The sequence below is a fragment of the Syngnathus floridae genome, chromosome 2 (assembly GCF_059516105.1).
Source record: "Syngnathus floridae isolate MCC-2025c chromosome 2, RoL_Sflo_1.0, whole genome shotgun sequence".
NCBI lineage: Eukaryota > Metazoa > Chordata > Actinopteri > Syngnathiformes > Syngnathidae > Syngnathus > Syngnathus floridae.
In genome coordinates, this window is record NC_142414.1 from 1,182,501 (window position 1) to 1,204,286 (window position 21,786).

A 21,786-nucleotide genomic window follows, 5' to 3' on the forward strand; every position below is an offset into this window, starting at 1 on the left:
CAGTGCAGTCATGCGTCAGCAGGGTGAAGAGCAATGGACTGAGCACGCAGCCCTGGGGGGCCCCCGTGCTCAGCGTGATGCTGGCGGAGATCTTGTCGCCAACACGCACCACCTGAGGCCTCTGACAGAGGAAGTCCAGTAGCCAGTTGCAGAGGGAGGTACTGAGGCCCAGCTCGTCGAGTTTGCAGATGAGTCGCTGCGGCACAATGGTGTTGAAGGCAGAGCTTAAGTCCACAAACAGCAACCTCACATATGAGTCCTTTCTCTCCAGGTGGGTGAGGGCCGAGTGGAGGGCAGAGCAGATGGCATCCTCAGAGGACCGCTTGGCACGGTACGCAAACTGGAAAGGGTCAATGGTGGGGGGGAGAACGGACTTGATGTGCTCCATGACCAGCCGCTCAAAGCACTTCATGATGATGGGCGTCAGTGCCACGGGGCGGTAGTCATTGAAGCAGGACGGTGCAGGTTTCTTCGGCACAGAAACGATGGTGGCAGCCTTGAAACACGAGGGGACGATGGCCTGCTGCAGGGAAACGTTAAAGATGTCCGTGAAGACACCCGACAGCTCCCCAGCGCAGTCCTTCAGCGCTCGACCCGGGATGTTGTCAGGGCCCGCCGCCATACGGGTGTCAATAGCGGCAAGCGCCCTCCTCACACCGTCGGCAGAGAGGCGCAGGGGCTGCTCGTGTGGGGGGGGAGTGGTCTTCAGCGGGCAAGTGCTGTTCTGGGCGTCGAAGCGAGCAAAGAAGCGGTTCAGATCGTTCAGCAGACGGACGTCGCCCTCACAGCTCCTCGGCGCGGGCTTGTAGTCCGTGATGGTCTGAATGCCCCGCCAAAGGCTACGTACGTCCTTGCTGTCCTTGAAGTGGGTGGAGACCTTGCACGAGAACGCCTTCTTCGCTTCTTTGATGCCTCGGGACAGGTCGGCCCTCGCTGTCCTCAAGCCAGCCTCATCCCCCGCTCTGAAAGCCTTGTCCCTGGCCCTCAACAGTCCGAGGACAGCCCCCATCAGCCACGGCTTCCAGTTCGCGCGAGTGACGACGGATTTCGAGCAAGTCACATCACCGATGCACTTCGTGATGTAAGAGGTAACAGAGTCAGTATACTCCTCTATGTCCGTCCAATCGTTGTAGGTGGCTGCCTGCTTAAACAAGTCCCAGTCAGTGGTGTCGAAGCAGTCACGAAGTGCATCGGAGGCACCCTCAGGCCACACTCGAACCTGCCTCCGAACCGGCCTGGATGCCTTTACCAATTGTCTGTATGCAGGCAAAAGCAAAACGGTGAGATGGTCAGAAAGCCCCAGATGGGGGAGGGGGGTGGCTTTGAAAGCTCCCATTTGCGCCGAGTAGACTAGGTCCAGGAAGCTGTCTCCACATGTCGGAAAAGGAACATGCTGGTGAAGCCTCGGGAAAACAGACTTCAGGTTAGCATGATTGAAGTCTCCAGCGAAGATGGTGAAACCGTCCGGGTGCGCTGTTTGCTGTTCACTGACAGCCTGGTACAGTTCACCAAGCGCCGCGATCCTGTCTCCTTCGATGTTGGAAGGCGGGATGTAAACCGCGACGAGCAGAATCGCGGTAAATTCCCTCGGCAGATAAAAAGGACGGCACTTAATGATCACAAACTCCACAAGCGGCGAGCAGTGCTTATAAGCACCGCGGAGGAGATCGCGGAGCCTCATTCGATTTCCAGCGGCCGGCGAGCTCACGCACGCCGCGCGGCGAGCTCGCGCACGCCGCCCGGCACACCCGTGCGCACGCGCCAAGTGGCCGAAAATAGCTCCCGCCGAGCGGATCGGCACTTTATAACCACCGCGGATGAAATTGCGGAGCCTCATTCGACTTCCAGCGGCCGGCGAGCTCGCGCACGCCGCCCTGCACATCCGGGAGGCCGTGCGCTCGCGCCAAGCGGCCAGAAATAGCTCCCGCCGAGCGGATCGGCTGTTTATAAGCACCGCGAGGAGATCGCGGAGCCTGTTAGAGATTTGCTCACTCCAACTTATCTTGCAAGAACCACACGGGAGGCAAGTAAGTCCTTTTAGACACCTGCAGGTGGAGAGTCCATTCGTCGCTGTGCGCGCAGCGACGTTCGAATGGAAGTCTGAACTCTCCTTCCTGCGAGAGGATATTTATTAAGAGAAACAGAGTGGGGGTTGAGAGTTGACAGGTTTGGTGAACCCCCGGCCTCTGGTAAGATCAGAGCAGGGGGTGTTTTACAATGTTGTGGGAAACAGAACAACTTTGATTGCTTCCTCTGCAGCTGGTCAATCAAGCAGAGAATTCAACCACTTTATTTTACTGCGTTGTGAGAGCAAGACAAGATTGGTTAATCATTATAGTCTACATTCCAACATAATCCTATGATAAAGATAACCTGGAAAACCCTAACAGAGCCTCATTCGACTTCCAGCAGCCGGCGAGCTCGCGCACGCCACCCGGCACATCCGGGAGGCCGTGCGCACGCGTCAAGTGGCCGAAAATAGCTCCGGCCGAGCGGATCGGCTGTTTATAAGCACCGCGGAGGAGATCGCGGAGCCTCATTCGACTTCCAGCGGCCGGCGCACTCGCGCACGCCGCCCGGCACATCCGGGGGGCCGTGCGAATGCGCCAAGTGGCCGAAAATAGCTCCGGCCGAGCGGATCGGCTGTTTATAAGCACCGCGGAGGAGATCGCGGAGCCTCATTCGACTTCCAGCTGCCGGCGCACTCGTGCTCGCCGCCCGGCACATCTGGGAGGCCGCGCACACGCGCCACGTGGCCGGAAATAGCTCCCGCCGAGCGGATCGGCTGTTTATAAGCACCGCGGAGGAGATCGTGGAGCCTTTTTCGACATCCGGACGCCGGCGCGCTCACGCACGCCGCCAGGTGTTGTGCTCGATTTGGTTCCCCCGTGAGATTTTGTTCCCCCTGCCGCGGGAGCGCGCACGCCTTGTTTGGAAAGCGAAAAACCGATGCCGTACGGCGTCGTACGGCGTCAGCACTATGTTGTTTTCAATAAAAACATGAAGAATTCACGTTTGCGTCAGTCAATTTTAATTTTTATAAAGGATTATTCTCATTTGATTTCTTTAAACTCATCCGCGTTCTGCCATTGAAGCGGGGTGCATTCAAAGACCAGTCGTACAGATGGAACACTCACTCACTTCACCAAAAAGCAACGATATAATTACGTGAGCTCTTTGCATAAACCTCGATGCAAAGAAACTCCTCCTTTTGGGTACCGTTACATGCTACAAGGAGTATATATTACAAAGGAGACTTTATTCTTAATTGTGATCATCATTCATCCATCCATTTTATTACTCACGGAGGCCCGTGAGGATATGTTCCCCCCCCCCTCATTTTGAGAACGGTGAGTCCTAGACTCCAACTGTTTTTTTCTGATGATTTGTGCAGTGATACTGTTATTACTGCACTTTATCAATGTCTTTGGCCTTATTTTGGTCAAACAACTTTGTTTCTTTATCAGATAATATACATCAAAAATAATGACTTTAAACTTTATTAAGAAAAAAAAAATATTTTTTTAAAATAATAAAATAAAAAAATAAAAAAAAAATATAAAAAAAAAGCAAAATGGTCTTCAAGAAAGCTTCAAATATTTAGCATTTAATTTCTGTACATGCTGTACACAAAAAAGAGCCTTAGGTTGGAGGCTCCCCGACACATACAAGATGGAACCACCTGCAACACTCGTCACACTGAATCTGGTAAACAAAGAAAAAAGCAAGATCATACAATGCAGCACATTTACAATAATTTACAACGCATGTGTAATTCAACATATTTCTTAATCATCACATGCATTAGTTAACAAGACCTGACATAATCACCCATCTGTCGTCTGTGTCATGTGTAGCTTCCCCACAAACAAAGCACAAGTCAGATAAATCATCTGTGAAAACAAAGACAGAAGAATTGCTATCGTACTTCCCTGTGTAAAACTTAACTGAGTTGTATATAGCATTGATAGCACAGTCAGGACCATTCTTTGGGTGGCAATAACATCTCTTGGGTGCATATTACTTACCAGTCTCTAATAGAAGTGTGGTGGCAATTTGCAGCCTGTACCTATTTATATCGTGTGCCTTTGCTGAGAAATCTATTTCTTCATTTGAAAGAAGATGTTCTGCAAACTGAAAAAGACAATGTCAGATGTTGACAGTGCATAAAGGATGCCTTAAATGTTTGCCATCTTTAGCCTATATATCGTACAAAAAATTCTACTGTCAGACAATAATTAGTTTTAGTCCTTTGTTGTATGAACTCTAAATTAGTTTTTTTGTTTTGAGTAATGTTTGATTAAGTTTTTGCATAATTGAGTGATATGAGTTTGGTAAATATAGTCTGTAAATCAAATGCATACTTTCAAAGCAAAGACACCACAAGAGGTTGAATCTTGTTGCCTGGGATGGGGGACAGTGCCACAAGTCCACCTGGAAACATTGCACCCTTTTTTGCTTATGAACGCCCTGAAATATAAGAGCCAGCACATAAACACAAATTTCAAGTTTTATCCGTCAGTTACATAATTTGTATTGATAAAAACAAAAATCTAGTCCACTTTCAAAAGAAAGCGCACATCTTCAGTTAAATGTTGATATCACAATAGAACTCTGACTTTTAGAAGCTGTGCTTACCGGGTTGATTCCAGGCATTTTTTAATGTCCATTTGAGACTCACCAAGAGCATCAAGCAGTAAGGACCTTTTTTCTCCTGGCATGATTGCCTATATTTTAAACACAAAATATGAGGTTTTATTATTCATATGCATGAATTATCAAACATTTTGCACATAACTATATATTTTTTGCTGTAATGTTACTCCCTCTTGTGGCATTAAAACATTTCTTTACCGCCAGCTTCCAATGATTATGCTCATTGACAATGCCAACAATAAGTTTGTATTCCACCGGGTTGATCTAAAAATAAACAGAAGAAAAAAATACGTCTGTCAATAATTTCAATAAAATGTGTAAAGAACAAAATTAATGCCAATTGAGTTTTTTAATAAAATTGTTATAATGTCTTAATAACGTTGTTGGACCACTAATTGGCCCGGCAACAATATTAAGACATTTAACTTCTTAACTTCATTGATAATTTTGCAAGATATAATTCAATAAACAGTACTAATACAGACAGACCTTGAGTCTCTGGCTCTTTCCATTCCATAAATTAGTCATTGCAAATGAGTCAATATAGGAAACCTTTTCCACGCTGATTTGGTTGCGTTTGTTCACCAACAACAGGAGGTACGCGTTTATAACCTGTAATTGAAACGGCAAACAAATTGAAACAGAAAATATTTCCCACCCCCCAAAAAACATACAGTGCTGCCAATTAAGACTTGAAACAAAACAGTCAAACCGAGAAACCTAAGTTTCAGATATGAAAACATAATTTTACCTCCGATTCCAGCTCAGATTTGGGTCCAACGTTCATAATGTCCCAAAAGAACAATTTGTACGCTCCGATTTTTGATAGGAGAACATGGACGTGCTTTCCCTTCCAGGCATCTTGAACGTCTGCCAAAAATAAGTCAGGACAATACCTCAAAATGTGCCACATATCCATAATGTATGTTTTAATATGTTAACAGTTTTATCATGAATACATCTTACATTTGTCCGCATTTTCCCTCGTTTGTCTAAAAGTCAAAGACAGTCGTGGTGGTGTGGCGGTATTAAGAGCAGGGGAAAAGGGAGCCGTGGCTGGAGGAGCTGTGGCTGAAGGAGCAGTGGCAGAGGGGGTGGTGACTGGAGGAGCTGAGGCTAGAGGAGCAGTGGCAGCGGGAGCGGTGCTTGGAGGAGCTGCGGCTGGTGGAGCAGTGAGAGAGGGAGCGGTGGTTGGAGGAGCTGCGGCGGGAGGAGCAGTGGCAGAGGGGGCAGTGGCTGGAGGAGCTGAGGCTGGAGGAGCAGTGGCAGAGGGAGCGGTGCTTGGAGGAGCTGCGGCTGGTGGAGCAGTGGGAGAGGAAGCGGTGGTTGGAGGAGCTGCGGTGGGAGGAGCAGTGGCTGGAGGAACAGTGGCTGGAAGTGCTGAGGCTGGTGGAGCAATGGCAGAGGGAGCGGTGCTTGGAGGAGCTGCGGCTGGTGGAGCAGCGGGAGAGGAAGCGGTGTTTGGAGGAGCTGCGACGGGAGGAGCAGTGGCTGGAGGAGCAGTGGCTGGAAGTGCTGAGGCTGGTGGGGATGGTGACTGTGTCATCCAGGAGGATGCTCCTTTTTTGTTTTCATACCTATGAGGCACTCTTTGTTTATTTTCTTTGTATGGTTTTAGGTGGTCAATGTTTATTTTGGGGACCAAGGCTCCATTCTCATCCTGGAGGTCAGCTGTCTTACCCTCAATCGCCACAATTTTGTATGGCCCCAAAAAATTGGGGTTCAATTTTCCTCCCTTTCTTTGTTGAGACCTGATATTTTGTCTTAGAACAAGATCTCCTATGTGTACAGTTGGTGGTGTCCCTGAGATTGTTTTTGGGTGCCTTGTTTTTTCCTGCGCTTTTCTAATGTGCTCTCTAACTTGCTCAAATAGTTGGTCTTGTTCGTTATGGTTTTGTGCCATAACTTCCATCCCCACCACATCCTCCACAGTGCCATCAACCTTCAGAAAAGGCAAACATTTGCTGTCATGATTAAAGTGTCAACAAGTTTTAGTTTTATATTTGTGTTTTACAATTAAGATGTACCTAAAGAAATTCAACAAGCAAATTGCCCTTGATCGTATAAAAACTTCTCCATGATACTGTATATCCTTGTAATGGATCATGGATCTTGATGTGCCAAAAATCTTACCTCGTAGTGTTCTGGCACTTGAATGGGGTAGCGTGCCTCTCTGCCGAACATTAGAAAGTAAGGCGAGTACTTTGTTGTCATTTGTTTTTTGGTCCGCAAACCAAACATAACTGCATCCAAATATTCATCCCAGCTTTCTGGATGCTGACAAACCACTTTGCTCAGAGCTCTAAAAAACAAAATCAGTTTTAAAATTGCGCTGGTGACAGTGTTGTTGTTTTTTTATTAATTTTGGAGAATTGTATATAAATGACTCCAATGACAATTTTTAAACCAAAATGTGTTTTTTCTGACCTAACAGTTTTTATAGTGCATGTTATTTACTTTGAAAGTGCCTTGAAAACAAAAACAAACTCATGAGCGACATCATAACAAGAAATTGTCAAAGATTAATGTGGGCAAATGAAGTATACTCACCTTTGAATTGTCCCATTTAATTTTTCCACCAACCCATTAGTTTGAGGGTGGTATGGTGAGCAAAGGCTTCTTTTTATGTCAAGCATTTCACATACTCTCTTGTTGATCTGCAATTGCCAGGGGAAAGAATAAGTAATTGAGTTGGGCAATTTTGCAGTGAAATAGTGTTTGAGAATGTGAGCTTAACATCATCACTACACTGGCTTTGCATCACAAATACACAGAAGGAAAATACAACACCCACAAGTGCAACAGTCACAAAACACGGACAAAATACAATGAGCGGTAAGAAACGTTTTTTTATTTTTATTTTACTCCAGCTATTTTATGAAGTTCGACATCCTTTCGTTGCTTTCATTGGCCACACAAAATAAAGTTGCAGGCCAGATATGCCCTCAGGGACTTGTATTTGACAGCTATGATGAAGATAATTTGTGCCAAACACTGTAGTACTTACTGCATTGACAAATTCTTTGCCTTGATCTGTCAAGATCCTTTTTGCGACTCAAATTGGTAGACAAATTTTAGGATACAGGCGGTAACATCAGCAGCAGACTTCGACCTCAATGGATAGGCTTGAGGTCATTTTGTGAAATAATCGACCATCACGCAAATATATTGGTATCCATCTTTTGTCTGAGCCAGTTTGCCAATGAGGTCCATCCCCAAGAGTTCAAATGGCTGAGACACCTAATAAATAAATATTTATAAAAACAAATTGTGTCAAACTGATGTTGCTGAGAAAAATAGTTATATAAAGTATGCCACATACAAAATACTATATAGACCTTGGGTCAATATAGAGAACATTATTTGGATTAACTGACCTGTATAGGCATGACCTCTGTTGGGCTTTTTATTGATATGCCGGCTGCCTGACATTCGGTGCACTGGGACACCTGACAATGACAAATTTTGTGGAAAAGTAGTCATTGTTAATAAATGCATGCAAAAAGAAGAGGAAGATCTTAGATAATCATTTTGAATTGTTTGCTAAAGATACAAAGGAATAGTTTCATTCATTATGTTTGCAGGCTTAAAAAAATGAACAAATAATTATACTCTTTTTGTATTGTTTACATACCAACTCATTAATGTCAACAGACATCGCTGGCCAGTAATATCTCAGAGAGATGCTGTGTCTTGTTTTATTTTGCCCGGCGTGTGCCCCTGCCGAGCTGGCATGAAAACTCTTGAAAATTTCATTTGCCTCTTCAGCACCACAGACAACCTTCACTTGGACTGCCTGGCCTGTGCCTTTTTGGCGGCAATAATACAGCTCCCCTCCTGAGTCGAAGTAAAAATAAAACGTTGAATTAGCACCATACTTGTGGTAATTCATGAAGTACTCACTCAATACACCTAATTGCAAATTTGCTACTTGGACAAAAAAAACAAAACAGTTTCATAATATATCAAATGTTCACTCAATGGGTCTACAACCAAATATGTTACTTTAGTTTGATAATTTATCAAATATTTACTCAATAGATCTACAAATAGTTACTTGAAAAAAACTTTAGCTTGAGTTGCACTCAACAAATTCAACAATTTCCTTCATAGTGAGGTGTGTTATGTATATTGCATTCAACATTTTATAAGTCAATTATTTGTGTTATAGAGTAATTACTCTAAAACTTAAGTTTCTGACGTTAGTGTAGAAATTAGCAGGTTCTGCAATGTGAATTTTTGGTGCGTCTCTGGATCTAATTTGCTTGATTTATGTACGTTGTGTATCTTACCCTCAACGTCGTAAAAAGAAGCTTTTCTTCTCAATACATACTTCTTCGTAATACCATTTGGGTATTCACGTTTTGTTTTGTAGGCAATAATTTGTTGGCGGCTCGGTGGCGCACTGGGTAGCACGTCCGCCTTACAGTTAGGAGGGTGCGGGTTCGACGCCACCTCCGGCCCTCCCTGTGTGGAGTTTGCATGTTCTCCCCGGGCCCGCGTGGGTTTTCTCCGGGCACTCCGGTTTCCTCCCACATTCCAAAAACATGCTCGGTAGGCCAATTGAAGACTCCAAATTGTCCCTAGGTGTGAGTGTGGGTGCGAATGGTTGTCTGTCTCTGTGTGCCCTGCGATTGGCTGGCAACCGGTTCAGGGTGTCCCCCGCCTACTGCCCGATGACGGCTGGGATAGGCTCCAGCACGCCCGCGACCCCCGTGGGGACTAAGCGGTTCAGAAAATGGATGGATGGATGAATTTGTTGGTAAATAGTTGGGTCCATTGTGCGGCAGCGTATTGTTGTCAGAAAACAAATGGCGAAATGACATGAAATGCGCACTTACAAAGTGGGGTAAAATGGGTGCTTCGGTGACAAGTTTGAATTCAAGACAATATTGTTTGACCAACCAAGAAACCAAGAAAACATTATTATCTATTTGTTTATTTATTTATTTAACATCCAATATTGTAAAGTTATCAGTGCACAAATCATTTATTTACATTTACACCGTTTTAAATGGGGGGGAACATATTCTCTGTAACTTGGACTACTGACTCAAGGTCTGTCCGTATTAGTACTGTTTATTGAATTATATCTTGCAAAATTATCAATGACGGGCCGCCGTGAGGATATGTTCCCCCCCTGTAACTTGGGCTAGGAATGAGGGAACCTGTTCCAATTTGCCACACTACCTAAGCAGACCCCCAGGAAGACAGAAAAAAAAACCAGTTGGAGTCTAGGACTCACCGTTCTCAAAATAAGGGGGGAAACATATCCTCATGGGGCGCCCGTGAGGATATGTTCCCCCCCTGTAACTTGGGCTAGGAATGAGGGGAACCTGTTCAAATTTGCCACACTACCTAAGCAGACCCCCAGGAAAACAGAAAAAAAACAGTTGGAGTCTAGGACTCACTGTTCTCAAAATAAGGGGGGGAACATATCCTCACGGGGCCGCCGTGAGGATATGTTCCCCCCCTGTAACTTGGGCTAGGAATGAGGGAACCTGTTAGAATTTGCCACACTACCTGAGCAGACCCCCAGGTAGACAGAAAAAAAAACAGTTGGAGTCTAGGACTCACCGTTCTCAAAATAAGGGGGGGGGGGGACATATCCTCACGGGGCACCCGTGAGGATATGTTCCCCCCCTGTAACTTGGGCTAGGAATGAGGGAACCTGTTCAAATTTGCCACACTACCTAAGCAGACCCCCAGGAAGACAGAAAAAAAGCCAGTCGATGTCCAGGACTCACCGTTCTCAAAATGGGAGGGGGGCACAAATATTCACAGCTTGACATTTTTTATAGCGTTCCTGTTACAATTTTTATCCCACCACCTTTCACTTTGCTTGGGACAAAAGGAGCCTTTAGAACTGAAATTTCTTCAATTATTCATTCAAATCAATTCACTCAAATCATTCTCGTTATGAAAGATTTGATCACAAAACGTGTGTGGCTTTTTCTTAAATGAACACGTTTGACATTGCTATAGTGTCAGCTTTTAATTATATTGCGATGTCATTTTAAAGCAAATTAATAAATGCAACAATATTAATTTGCTTTGAAAATACCTGAGTAATAAAATGGATGGATGAATGATGATCACATTTAAGAATAAAGTCTCCTTTGTAATATATTCTCCTTGTAGCATGTAACGGTACCCAAAAGGAGGAGTTTCTTTGCATCGAGGTTTATGCAAAGAGCTCACGTAATTACCGTATTTGCCGGTGTATTGGTCGACCTTTTTCGATCCAAAATCGACCGAAAAAAATCGACCTCGACTTATACACCGAGTCATAAAATTTAACTTCGTATTCATCGCTTCAAATGTGATGGTAACCAAGGCCGTTTCTCATGCATCTCATTGTGCGTGGGTGTGCGTCCGTCAGGCTCATCAAACAGCGAGAAACTGAATCATTATAAAGCGTTCGTCGCATTAACACGCATCCTCAGCAACAATTTCAAATATTCTCACCTCAATAACGGACATCGAAAGCCAGGCAGCTACGATGACTGCTAGGGGGAAGTACTGGGTATTGAGCGAATGTGCGAGTCATCGCGCGTCAAGCAACGACAATAACTACTGGTACGTAAACATTCAATCGCCATGTCTAAATGAACGTCGTTGGCACTTAGAAAATATTCGCCAAACTTGGCCAGACTTCCAGGGGAAGAGGCCGAATTTTCACTTGTTCTGGCCGACCGGAGGAACCAGCCGAGGCGGACACTTTACGGCGGTTGAGTCGTTGGCACTTAGAAAATATTCGTCAAACTTGGCCGGACTTCCAGGGGAAGAGGCCGAATTTTCACTTGTGGTGGCCGACACGGGGAACCAGCCGAGGCGGACACTTTACGGCGGTTGAGTCGTTCGCACTTTGAAAATATTTGCCAAACTTGGCCAGACTTCCAGGGGAAGAGGCCGAATTTTCACTTGTGGTGGCCGACATGGGGAACCAGCCGAGGCGGACACTTTACGGCGGTTGAGTCGTTGGCACTTAGAAAATATTCGGCAAACTTGGCCAGACTTCCAGGGGAAGAGGCCGAATTTTCACTTGTTCTGGCCGACATGGGGAACCAACCGAGGCGGACTCTTTATGGCGCAAGAGCCGTTGGCACTTAGAAAATTTGAACCGGGCGGCGTGCACGAGTGCGCGGCCCGCTGGAAGTCGAATGAGGCTCCGCGATTTCATCCGCGGTGCTTATAAAGTGCCGATCCGCTCGGCCGGAGCTATTTTCGGCCACCCGGCGCGTGCGCACGGCCTCCCGGCTGTGCCGGGCGGCGTGCGCGAGCTCGCCGGCCGCTGGAAGTCGAATGAGGCTCCGCGATCTCCTCCGCGGTGCTTATAAAGTGCCGATCCGCTCGGCTTGGAGCTATTTCCGGCCTCCCGGTGGTGCCGGGCGGCGTGCGCGAGCTCGCCGGCCGCTGGAAGTCGAATGAGGCTCCGCGATCTCCTCCGCGGTGCTTATAAACAGCCGCATGCGCACGGCCTCCCGTAATTTGAACACATTTCGTCAATAAATTTCGCATATTTCTGATTGAATTTTGAAGTTTAATATAATACAACAATTGAGCTCGACTTATACAAAGGATATATCATAAAATCGTAAATTTCCGTCGAATTTTAGGGGGTCGACTTATACACCGAGTCGACTTATACACCGGCAAATACGGTATATCGTTGCTTTTTGGTGAAGTGAGTGAGTGTTCCGTCTGTACGACTGGTCTTTGAATGCACCCCGCTTCAATGGCAGAACGCGGATGAATTTAAATAAATCAAATGAGAATAATCCTTTATGAAAATTAAAATTGACTGACTCAAACGTGAATTCTTCATGTTTTTATTGAAAACAACATAGTGCTGACGCTGTACGACGCCGTACGGCATCGGGTTTTTCGCTTTCCAAACAAGGCGTGCGCGCTCCCGCGGCAGGGGGAACAAAATCTCACGGGGGAACCAAATCACAACACCTGTTCATCTCCAGCGGCATCTCACCACAAAACACGGATGCCATGTTGGTAAGCATGTTGGTAATTGTTTTCCACAACATTGTCATGTCATTTTTATGTTTAGAAAGCTCTTCGTTGTAATAATGTGTTTCAGCTCCTCTAACAATATGATTTGATTTGTTTCTATAGTTATTCAATTGAGCATGATTAAATGGTGTTGGACTAAAGATATTTTTTGTACAATCTATGTTTGGTATTTACAGATTTGATGATGGCTGACGTTATCCATGGTTTGAATGGGTTAATGAGGTTTGGAAGACACCAGTCGAAGGGGAAAACACAGTTCATAACCTTGAGAGATACAGTGTGAAAACAAAGTGTAAGATTCTTGTGGGTCTACAGAATGAAGGATATCGGTCCATGGATGGTTGCTGATCACTGACTTAAATTTAGCTGTGTTTGTTACATTAACTGTTCTCATATTTAGAAGATTTTGATGTTAGCTCAATGTGTTTCTTGGATATTATTAAGAAAATTGGACAGTGATCAGCAACCTCCATGCACAGAACCCCTGACTTACAGTTTACACCCAACTCATGGGTCATACTTGAATGTTCTGAAAATATTGGCTACTTAATTGCATGCTTTTTAAACTAAGAATTGCACTTTAGCATGCTCATTCCTGTGTGTTGGGCTTTTTGAGTGCTGTCTGTCTCAAACTTGTGGTTTTTATTTTGTCTTGTTTTACTTGGACCCGGAGTCCATCAATAAAGATGAAGTATAAAGGCTAAACTGTTTTGAGGTCAAATTACACTAACGTGCATGTCTACTTATTATTCTCTCTCTCTCTCTCTCTCGCTCTCTCTCGCTCTCTCTCTCTCTCTCTCTCTCTCTCTCTCTCTCTCTCTCTCTCTCGCTCCATGGCCAGTGCTCATGTTGTGCTAAAGTGTTTGGTGTCAGCAGCTGTTCTCAGCTGTGATCAATCTCTTCAAGAGCAGCCCACCAAGAATAACCCAAGAAGTTATGGAACAAACAAACCACTGTGGAAAGATGCTCTGTTCACCACGGCATGCCGTGAGTTAAAGAGGGGAAGGTCTGACAGGCTGAGAATAGAGCGTCAGCTGCTCCGACAGTGCACCCCACTCACCAGCTCAGACCCGGACCCAGTTCTTACCCGGTGCCGCTAGGAACCACCAGAGAAGTCGGACTGTCTCTCAAGTCTGTTGAGCTTACAAAGGTAGAGGATAACTGTCAGCCCTGCTTGGGATCCACAATGCTCATAGGTAAAGTATAATGGATTGGGTGCTGGTTACAGAAGTTAATGTTCATTCACTCGTGCATTTAATGTGGTCATGAGCAGGTCAACATGCTAAGTGCTTAAGAGCTGCACGACCACAAAAATAGTACACGTTCATTTGACACTCATTGATGTCACTTCCACTTTTACAGTGTTCCCTTGGTATATTGCGGTTCACCTTTCACGGCGTTGCTGTTTAGCTTATTTTTTGGGGGGGCTATCAGTGTAGTAAAGAGTGAACATTTTCAATCCGGGGGAGGGGAGCGTTTAGTCGCCGACTGCAGCATAAGGATGGTGAAACATCACCAAATAACTATGCTATTGGTTTTATTTTAGCTGAACTGTAATCTGACATCTTTAGCCAAAGGTACAATCCTAGTAGTTGATGGTGTTCCTTATTGGTGTTATTCTTCAAAGTAAGTTGCCATGGCTACTTCCGGCTGATTCATCTTCGTGCTCTTATAAACAGAGTAGAGATGACACAACGAAGTAGATGACAACAAAGAAGATGACGAAGAAGAAGAAGATAACAAAGAAGCAACAAGGTTGAGACCACCAACAGAACAAAAACAAAGAGTTTAAACTCACACAAATCCACCATGGGATTCTAACTAAAGGAAGCCATTTTAAGATAAAGAATGTAATACTCGTCCACTGCTGTGGGGCAGAGCACACCCCTTCGTACAGCCAGCAGCTCGCAATCGTTTCTTAATTTTGCGTTTTATAATCTTATTTATTGTCTCCAGAAGAGTACCATTCGTGTGTGTGTGTGTGTGGGGGGGGGGGGGGGGGGCTCGTAACTGTGTAATAGAGGCGTACATAATAATAATAATGGTAATAATAATAAATCCAGGGCGACATGGTGGATGCGAATGTGAGTGTGATTGGTTGTTCATCTATGTGTGCCCTACGATTGGCATCTACAATGTCATTTTCAGTCAACAGAAAGTGGCAAAATGGCTGTCCCCTGAGTTGGATAAGAAATTGGTGAATTTTGCTGTTAAACCCATACTCCACAAACACAATATTGAAAGGTATATAGTACATGGTATTTTCCGGGCTATAAGTCCCATTTTTTTTCATAGTTTGGCTGGGGGTGCAACTTATACTCAGGAGCGACTTATATGTGAAATTATCAATACATTAGTATATCACGACAAATGTTCTTTTCACACTTAACCGCATGAGAGCGCTCTGGGCCTGTGGAATAATTGGAACTGCATCTGAGGATGAGTCTGATAAGCCACGTAGAAGACAAAGCAGTGCATCTTGTACTTCCACGGTTAGCAGAGTCATTTATAAGTGATACAGAGGATGAAGATTTTGTTGGATTTAATGATTTGGAGTTACGCGGATGGTTCGATAAACTTGTTAGCATGTTTTTTTGCTATAGTTATTTGAATAACTCATAATATGGTGTGTTGAAGCCATGCATTCATGGCTTTTTGATGACAACATATGTTGTTGTTTTTCTGTCTGTCAGCATCAGCCGGGATTGCGTGTGAAACCCCTGTCTGCGTAAACAAGAAGCACAGGCGGCGAGGCAAAAAGCACCGCAGGGTCCGCACTGAGGAGACATGGTGAGACAGATGCATGTGGACTCTTCATTTATAGATGGATGCGTGCTCCCTGCACTCATTGCACATGTGACATGCACAGCTCACCACTGCATGGACATGAACTGCGCTAAGCTTAGTCAGGTTGTCCAGACTCCAGTCTCCCTTCTTCTAGCCTATGCTAGCTGGTGTCCAGTTTATTTCAGAGAGGATTATTTGACAGGCCAGCCATTAATAGAAGCACACACACACACACACACACACACACACACACACACACACACACACACACACACACACACACACACACACAAACACACGCACGCGTGACACGCACACGCGCACACACACACACACACACACACACACACACACACACACACACACACACACACACACACACACACACACTACCCCTTCCTCTCTCTCACACTCCCTCCTCCGTTGTTTCGTTTGCACTGAAGTTCCATTGGCTAAACGAATGGCTGGTCAGCTGATGGTTCTCAACTACTATAACTTTCGAAACAACAGTAAAACTTTGACAACAAAACACCCTTTCCTCTCTCACACTTTCTCCCCTGTTGATTCAATTGCACAGACTTATGTTGCACAGGCTAAACAAAACACTAGTCAGCTGGTGGTTCTCAAAACAAGAGTAAAACATTAACAATGAACCCTAGTTTACAACGCATTTGCGTAATGACTGTATCGAAGACCTGGACATGTTTTAACTCGGCATTGTGCAAGATTTTCCCTCATGTTCCATACGAAATTAACCACAGAACAAAGGCAATGGGTAGCCTATCCATCTAAAGAAAGGGGTTACGTTGCTTTGCTTACCTGACTGCTGTGTTGTCTTTGTTCATTGTCATAAACACCTTTCTTTTTTCATTCTCCGATTCAAAATGTTGCAACATCTTTGCGGCTACGAGTCAACGACACACTGCTGCAAGCCATACAGCGCTACTTGTCTACAACACACGGCAGAATCAATAATGACGTCATGCGCGTCGCACGAGGCCGAATACTTATAGTGCGCGTATTGGGTGCGCTGCCACTGATACAGGATGGTTCTCTGTGCCTTTCTATGCTTTGAACTGGTGGTAAGTTGAAGTGCAAAAAAAAATGTTTTATGTGTGAGGCAGCAAAATAGACAGAAAACATAAATCGGCATCTGGGCTAAGCCCCTGATATCCTAGAATCTTAGATCCGCCCCTGCTCGGCACGTTAGCAGTGTCAAAACAGTATGTCTCCTAAGACTATAAATATTAAACTGGAAATCATAAATGCGAAGGTATGCAGATCGTAGAGCTCGCGACGGTGTATGGCCAGTGGTTTTCCAAATTATACCCCTGTGAACATCCCCTGCTGCCGGATTGCACACGGATTGACTGAAAGGAGGAAGCCGTTGCCGTGTGGCAGACAGTACCAGCTTGTTCCTTGTTTCTGCCTGTTCCTTCCGTGACAAAATTTAAATAAATTTTATGGAACAGAGATTAATTTTAGATGGTTCAGAATATAATAGATCTTTATTGTCATTGTCACACATGTACAATGAAATTTAAAAAGTGCCAACCGATCAGTGCAAAGATAAAAAATAAATAAATACAATAAACAGAGCTCTGCTTAATTTTAAAACAGGATTAACTAATTTTTAATATGGTATTGCTCATCTCTGATTAGCATATATGTAAATTTATCTTTGTTGGTATAACCCAGCCTCTCTGTGTGGAGTTTGTATGTTCTCCCTGTGCCAGCGTGGGTTTTCTCCGGGGCACACCGGTTTCCTCCCACATCCCAAAAACATCCTTGGCAGGCCGATTGAGCACTCCAAATTGACCCTAGGTGTGAGTGCCAGTGCGGATGGTTGTTCCTCTCTGTGTGCCCTGCGACTGGCTGGCAACAGGTTCAGGGTCGCCCGCCCACTGCCCGATGACAGCTGGGATAGGCTTCAGCATGCCCGCGACCCGGAAGTATGTATTGTAAGCACAACAAATGACCAAATTTTATATCACCTTCATCACCATAACATTACAAAAGAAGAAAAACACCTTTGCTGTATATTGATGTTGGATCATTGTGTGACACTGATCGACTGATTCAGTGACATTGTAAGTCAGGCATTTCCAAAGTCCAGCTCGCGCGCCATATACGGTCCCCGATCAGATTTCATACGGCCCGCAGCTTCGGTCTTATGATGTATTATTTATGGCCCGCCTGCACTGTCAAACTGAATAAAAAAAAATCATGAAACTTGAAACTGTAATTCCTCCTTTACCAAAAGGTTGCAGAATCAGCCCTCTCCGCTCATTTCTGCCATGGCGACTGCAAAGAAAACGAGGAAAGTTGACATTGAGGGCCGTCGCTTTCAAGAGAAATGGGAATTACAATACTTCTTCACTGAAAATCAAGGCAATTGTGTTTGTCTAATTTCTAAAGAGACGGTTGCCTTGTTTAAGGATTTCAACCTAAAGAGACACTATCAAACTAAACATGCTAACACATACGACAAGCTAACAGGGAGTGACCGCGCTGATAAAGTGAAGCAGCTCCAAGCTGAACTGACATGACAACAGCGATTCTTCACGCGGGGCTGTGAATCAAAAGTAAATCAAAAGTAAATATTACATAATATTAAATAGTTCGAAGTGGCCATGTTAATACTGTTGATGTTATGAACCTGTAGACGTGACAAGAACTATTACTTTCTGAAAGATATTATAAATGATAAGAGCAAAATTCATTTGTTTTAAGTTTTAATAATAACCGACAACTTTGCATTACTTATAACTCCTGTTTAAAATGTTCATGAGGCAAAAATGATTTTAAACTCATGCAAATTTAAGGTATTTCATACAGTTTGTTCAATGTTATCTGACTCTTCAGATATGAATGAAAGGCAGAATTTGTGTTCACATCTGCCTGAGTGGCTTATATTTGGTTATTTTGTCATCTAAAAAATAAAGACAATTAGGACAATGAAATTTGTTTTATAACAGTATTTGCATGAAATTTTTGTAGTTAAAAAATGTCTGAAAAAAAACATTGTCCCCTGGGCCCCTTCACTTTATCAAACCTGGCCCTCCTTTCAAAACGTTTGGACACCTCTGTCGTATTTGGACACTTGTGTAGATGCTGCTACTGAGTAGGAGGTAGAGCAACTGATTATTTAAAACTAGTAAGTAATTGTTCATTTTTTTCACATTAAATTTAGTTTGAGTCAGTCAAATTTAGTTTCTCTGGTCTTCAGGGAGATGACTTTAGTTAGGGGGGCCCCTTGACATATTTTTGCCTAGGGCCCTAAGGAGGTGTACCATGAATATGTGCCTCATCGTCCACTGAAAGAAAGGGGTAGCTGGTTCGTCGATTCGGAAGTCGAAAATTGGTTCATAAGTAGACGCAAGAAAATTGTGAAGCCCCGGTTCGTACGTATAGGCGTACCCTCCATGAATTATAAATTTAAATATATATGACTTTACATGCTATGTCATTATTGTAAATATAATAATGTATGGAGTAATTGAATACATGATAGTAATAAATGATAATGTAATAAGTCTAATTTTAGTTTCCATAGTTGAAGCTATACATTGCTAATAATGACTGTGGGGCGCAGCTCCTCACAGCATTCCCAATCCAACCCTTAATGCTGAGTGTCTAACAGGGAGGTATCGGGTTCCATTTTATAGTCTTTCGGTATGACTCGGCCAGGGATCGAACCCACGACCTCCCAGTCTCAGGGGGGACAGTCATACCACAAGGCCACTGAGCTGGTCATAAAGGACATTAAGTTGTCTTTCAAGAAAAGAACGAATAGCTCCTGGTATCCCCCAAATTCTATGCTTGGCACACTTTCAGTTATAAAACAAAATACAGTTATCATGAAAACTAGTTGCACTAGCAAATGGCAAATGATCGTCTATGAAACTAGCTTGAGATATAGACATTCCATTAGCTAATTACGGCCCAACGTTAACCCAAGGGAAATAAGTAGACCTAATAACTGAACTTATAAGAGTCTTTTTGCACTGTACAATCTTATAATCTTAAAATGATATGATTTGTTGAGTTCAGACAGAATTATAAATTGTAGCCTACAAGCAAAGCAAGCACAAGGGAAGGCAGATAATTTACCTAAAAAGAAAGCTAAAAAATGTAAAAGGTAGGCTATATCACAAATTATTAATAGCCTTTAAATTATAGTGTTGGGAACTCACTAATTCAAAAAAGTAAGATTTATTAACTCAATTACTGAATAAAAATAACTTGTTACCAGGGAAAGGGTTACAGTTCCCATGCCACATGCTACCCAGCTGGCAACTTTCCCTCAGCCACGCCTCCGTAATCACGAACGAATGTCACCTGCTCTCTCTTGTTAACATTTGTATTTAAACCCTGCCCGCGTGTTTATCCTTGTCGATGTCTACTGTAAATTCCAGTCTGTGTTTGCCCCTGCTGTTCCTGTTCTGCTCTTGCACTCCCACCGGTCTCGTGTGTAGGCTCATGGTTAGTGCCCACTACCTGTCTCTGTTCCTGATCTGAGTGGACTTCTGTTTCCTGCCCGCTGATCGTGAGCCTCTGTCCCCCCTGTGTCTCTGTTATCCACAACCCCCTTCCCTTCAATAAACTCTGATCCAAGCTGCACAAGGTCGCCCTGCTCCATTCATTGCATGAATCTTTGACAGGCAGGCCACAGTACATCAGGCTGAGACATTACCCAGAAGACAGTGCTAGACCCTGTTCTCTTCACCCTGTACACCTTAGACAATTCTGAGCTGTGTCACTTACAGAAGTATGCAGATGAAACAGCCATTGTGGGGTGTATGAAGGATGACAATGGGCAGGAGTCTGGTGGGGGCCTTTATCGCCTGATGCTGCACCAACCATCTGGAGCTCAACTTCTACAAGACAAAGGAGCTGGTCATAGACTTTGGAAAGTCTGAATCAAAGGCTAGGCCAGTACTACTGGAGGGTAGTGGGGTAGAGGCGGTGGACTTGTATACGTGTCTTGGGGTGTGGCTGGATGGTAAACTGGGCGCACACTAGCCACCTGCACAGGAAGATGCAGACCAGGATGCAGTTCTTTAGTCCAAGTTAGATGTAGTTCAACATCTACAACAAGCTTTTGATCAGTATCAGAATCAGTTTTATTGACCAAGTTTGTGCATGCCAAACATGGAATATAACTGCGGTTGTTGATCTCAGCCTCTGTACAACATTTAAGTGACTGACAACATTCAGGTAACTAACAACATTTAAGTGTGATGTTATTGCACAGTGATGTCTCTGAGTCTATATGAGTGGCGTGAGTTCATCAGGGCGACAGCCTTGGGGAAGAAGTCTGTGTCTGCTGGTTTTGGCGTACAGCGCTCTGTAACGCTGTCCGGACCGGAGTAGTTTGAACAGACTGTGACCTGGGTGAGAAGTGTGTGCAGAGATGTTACTTGCACGTTTCCTGGTCCTGGACAGGTACAAGTCTTGGGTAGATGGGAGGTTGGTCCAGATTATTATTTCCGCAGAACTGATTGTCCGTTGCAGTCTGTGCTTGTCTTGTTTGGTGGCCGATCTAAACCAGACAGTGACAGAGGTGCAGAGGATAGACTTGATGATGGCAGTGTAGAAGGTCTTCAGCAGCTCCTATGGCAGGTTGAATTTCCTGAGCTGTCTCAGAAAGTGCAACCTCTGCCGGGGCTTCTTCCGGACAGAGTCTATGTGGCCGGTCCATTTCAGATCCCGGGAGATTGTGGATCCCAGGAACTTGAAGGTGTCTGTGGTGGGAATAGCATTACTGGGGATGGTGAGGGGTGGAAGTGGCGAAGGGTCTCTCCTGATGTCCAGCCGCTCCACTTCCTGTCTGTACGCATTCTCGTCACCATCCTGGATCAGTCCGATGAGAGTGGTGTCGTCCGGATACTTCAGGAGCTTCACAGAAGAGCCGCCTAGGAGCAATTGTTGGTGTAGCGAGAGAAGAGCAATGGGGACAGTAGGCACCCGTGGGGGGCGCCAGTGCTGGTGGTCCGGATGTCGGATGTGATGGTCCCCAGCCTCACATGCTGTCTCCTATTGATCAGGAAGCTGGTGATCCACTGACAGGTGGAGGCAGGTACCGTGAGCTTGATGAGCTTCTGGTGGAGGATATTGGGAGCGATGAAGTTGAACGGTGAACTGAAGTCCACAAACAGGATCCTGGCGTACATCCCTGGGGTGTCTAGGTTGCGCAGGATGTAGTGCAGTCACATGTTGACTGCATCGTCCACTGACCTGTTTGCCCGGTAGGCAAACTGCAGGGGGTCTGCAGGGCCTGTGTCCTTCAGGTGGTTCAACACTAGTCTCTAA

General features: G+C 44.8%; 3 protein-coding genes across 12 annotated transcripts in view; 2 read left to right on the plus strand and 1 right to left on the minus strand.

Moving 5' to 3' along the window:
• Positions 1-21,786, plus strand: part of LOC148401245 (uncharacterized) — a 178,280-nt gene that overhangs the window by 20,606 nt on the left and 135,888 nt on the right. The gene's annotated exons all lie outside the window — the stretch shown is intronic.
• LOC148401246 (sentrin-specific protease 2-like) lies at positions 3,299-16,424 on the minus strand. 5 transcript variants are annotated; one of them, XM_088368431.1, is made up of 15 exons: positions 16,291-16,424; positions 8,295-8,493; positions 8,034-8,105; positions 7,664-7,896; positions 7,207-7,313; positions 6,790-6,958; positions 5,623-6,598; positions 5,408-5,526; positions 5,146-5,268; positions 4,855-4,920; positions 4,639-4,727; positions 4,365-4,470; positions 4,029-4,134; positions 3,832-3,893; positions 3,305-3,705 (listed from the first exon to the last, which is right to left on the minus strand). In XM_088368431.1, the coding sequence occupies exons 5-15, from the start codon at positions 7,290-7,292 to the stop codon at positions 3,643-3,645; spliced, it is 1,965 nt and encodes a 654-aa protein (XP_088224557.1). In that variant the 5' UTR covers positions 7,293-7,313; positions 7,664-7,896; positions 8,034-8,105; positions 8,295-8,493; positions 16,291-16,424; the 3' UTR covers positions 3,305-3,642. The 5 variants fall into 5 exon arrangements, with proteins under 5 accessions (XP_088224559.1, XP_088224557.1, XP_088224555.1 ...); XM_088368429.1 differs by having other exon boundaries at positions 8,291-8,493; XM_088368430.1 differs by lacking the exon at positions 16,291-16,424 and having other exon boundaries at positions 8,291-16,280.
• Positions 12,867-21,786, plus strand: part of LOC148401247 (SRSF protein kinase 3-like) — a 115,505-nt gene continuing 106,585 nt past the window's right edge. For 2 of the 6 annotated variants that reach the window (XM_088368424.1, XM_088368427.1), the window contains exons 1-2: positions 13,458-13,880; positions 15,378-15,474. Coding sequence is in view for 3 of the 6 variants with exons in the window: in XM_088368420.1 (XP_088224546.1) it covers positions 14,388-14,439; positions 15,378-15,474 (149 nt within the window). In the remaining 3 variants the exon portion in view is untranslated. Of the gene's footprint in view, positions 12,977-13,457; positions 13,881-13,906; positions 14,440-15,377; positions 15,475-21,786 lie in introns of those variants that run through there. The other 4 variants (XM_088368423.1, XM_088368421.1, XM_088368420.1 and 1 more) reach the window with 4 other exon arrangements.

What these genes read in the sequence shown, in the direction of transcription:
- LOC148401246 (XM_088368432.1), bottom strand. Translation starts at nt 7,292, where the DNA reads ATGCTTGACATAAAAAGAAGCCTTTGCTCACCATACCACCCTCAAACT. An exon ending in AATCTGAGCTGGAATCGGAG is followed by an intron (nt 5,269 to 5,407) that starts GTAAAATTATGT and finishes TTTCAATTACAG; the next exon opens with GTTATAAACGCGTACCTCCT. An exon ending in GTGGTGTCTTTGCTTTGAAA is followed by an intron (nt 4,135 to 4,364) that starts GTATGCATTTGA and finishes TGTCTTTTTCAG; the next exon opens with TTTGCAGAACATCTTCTTTC.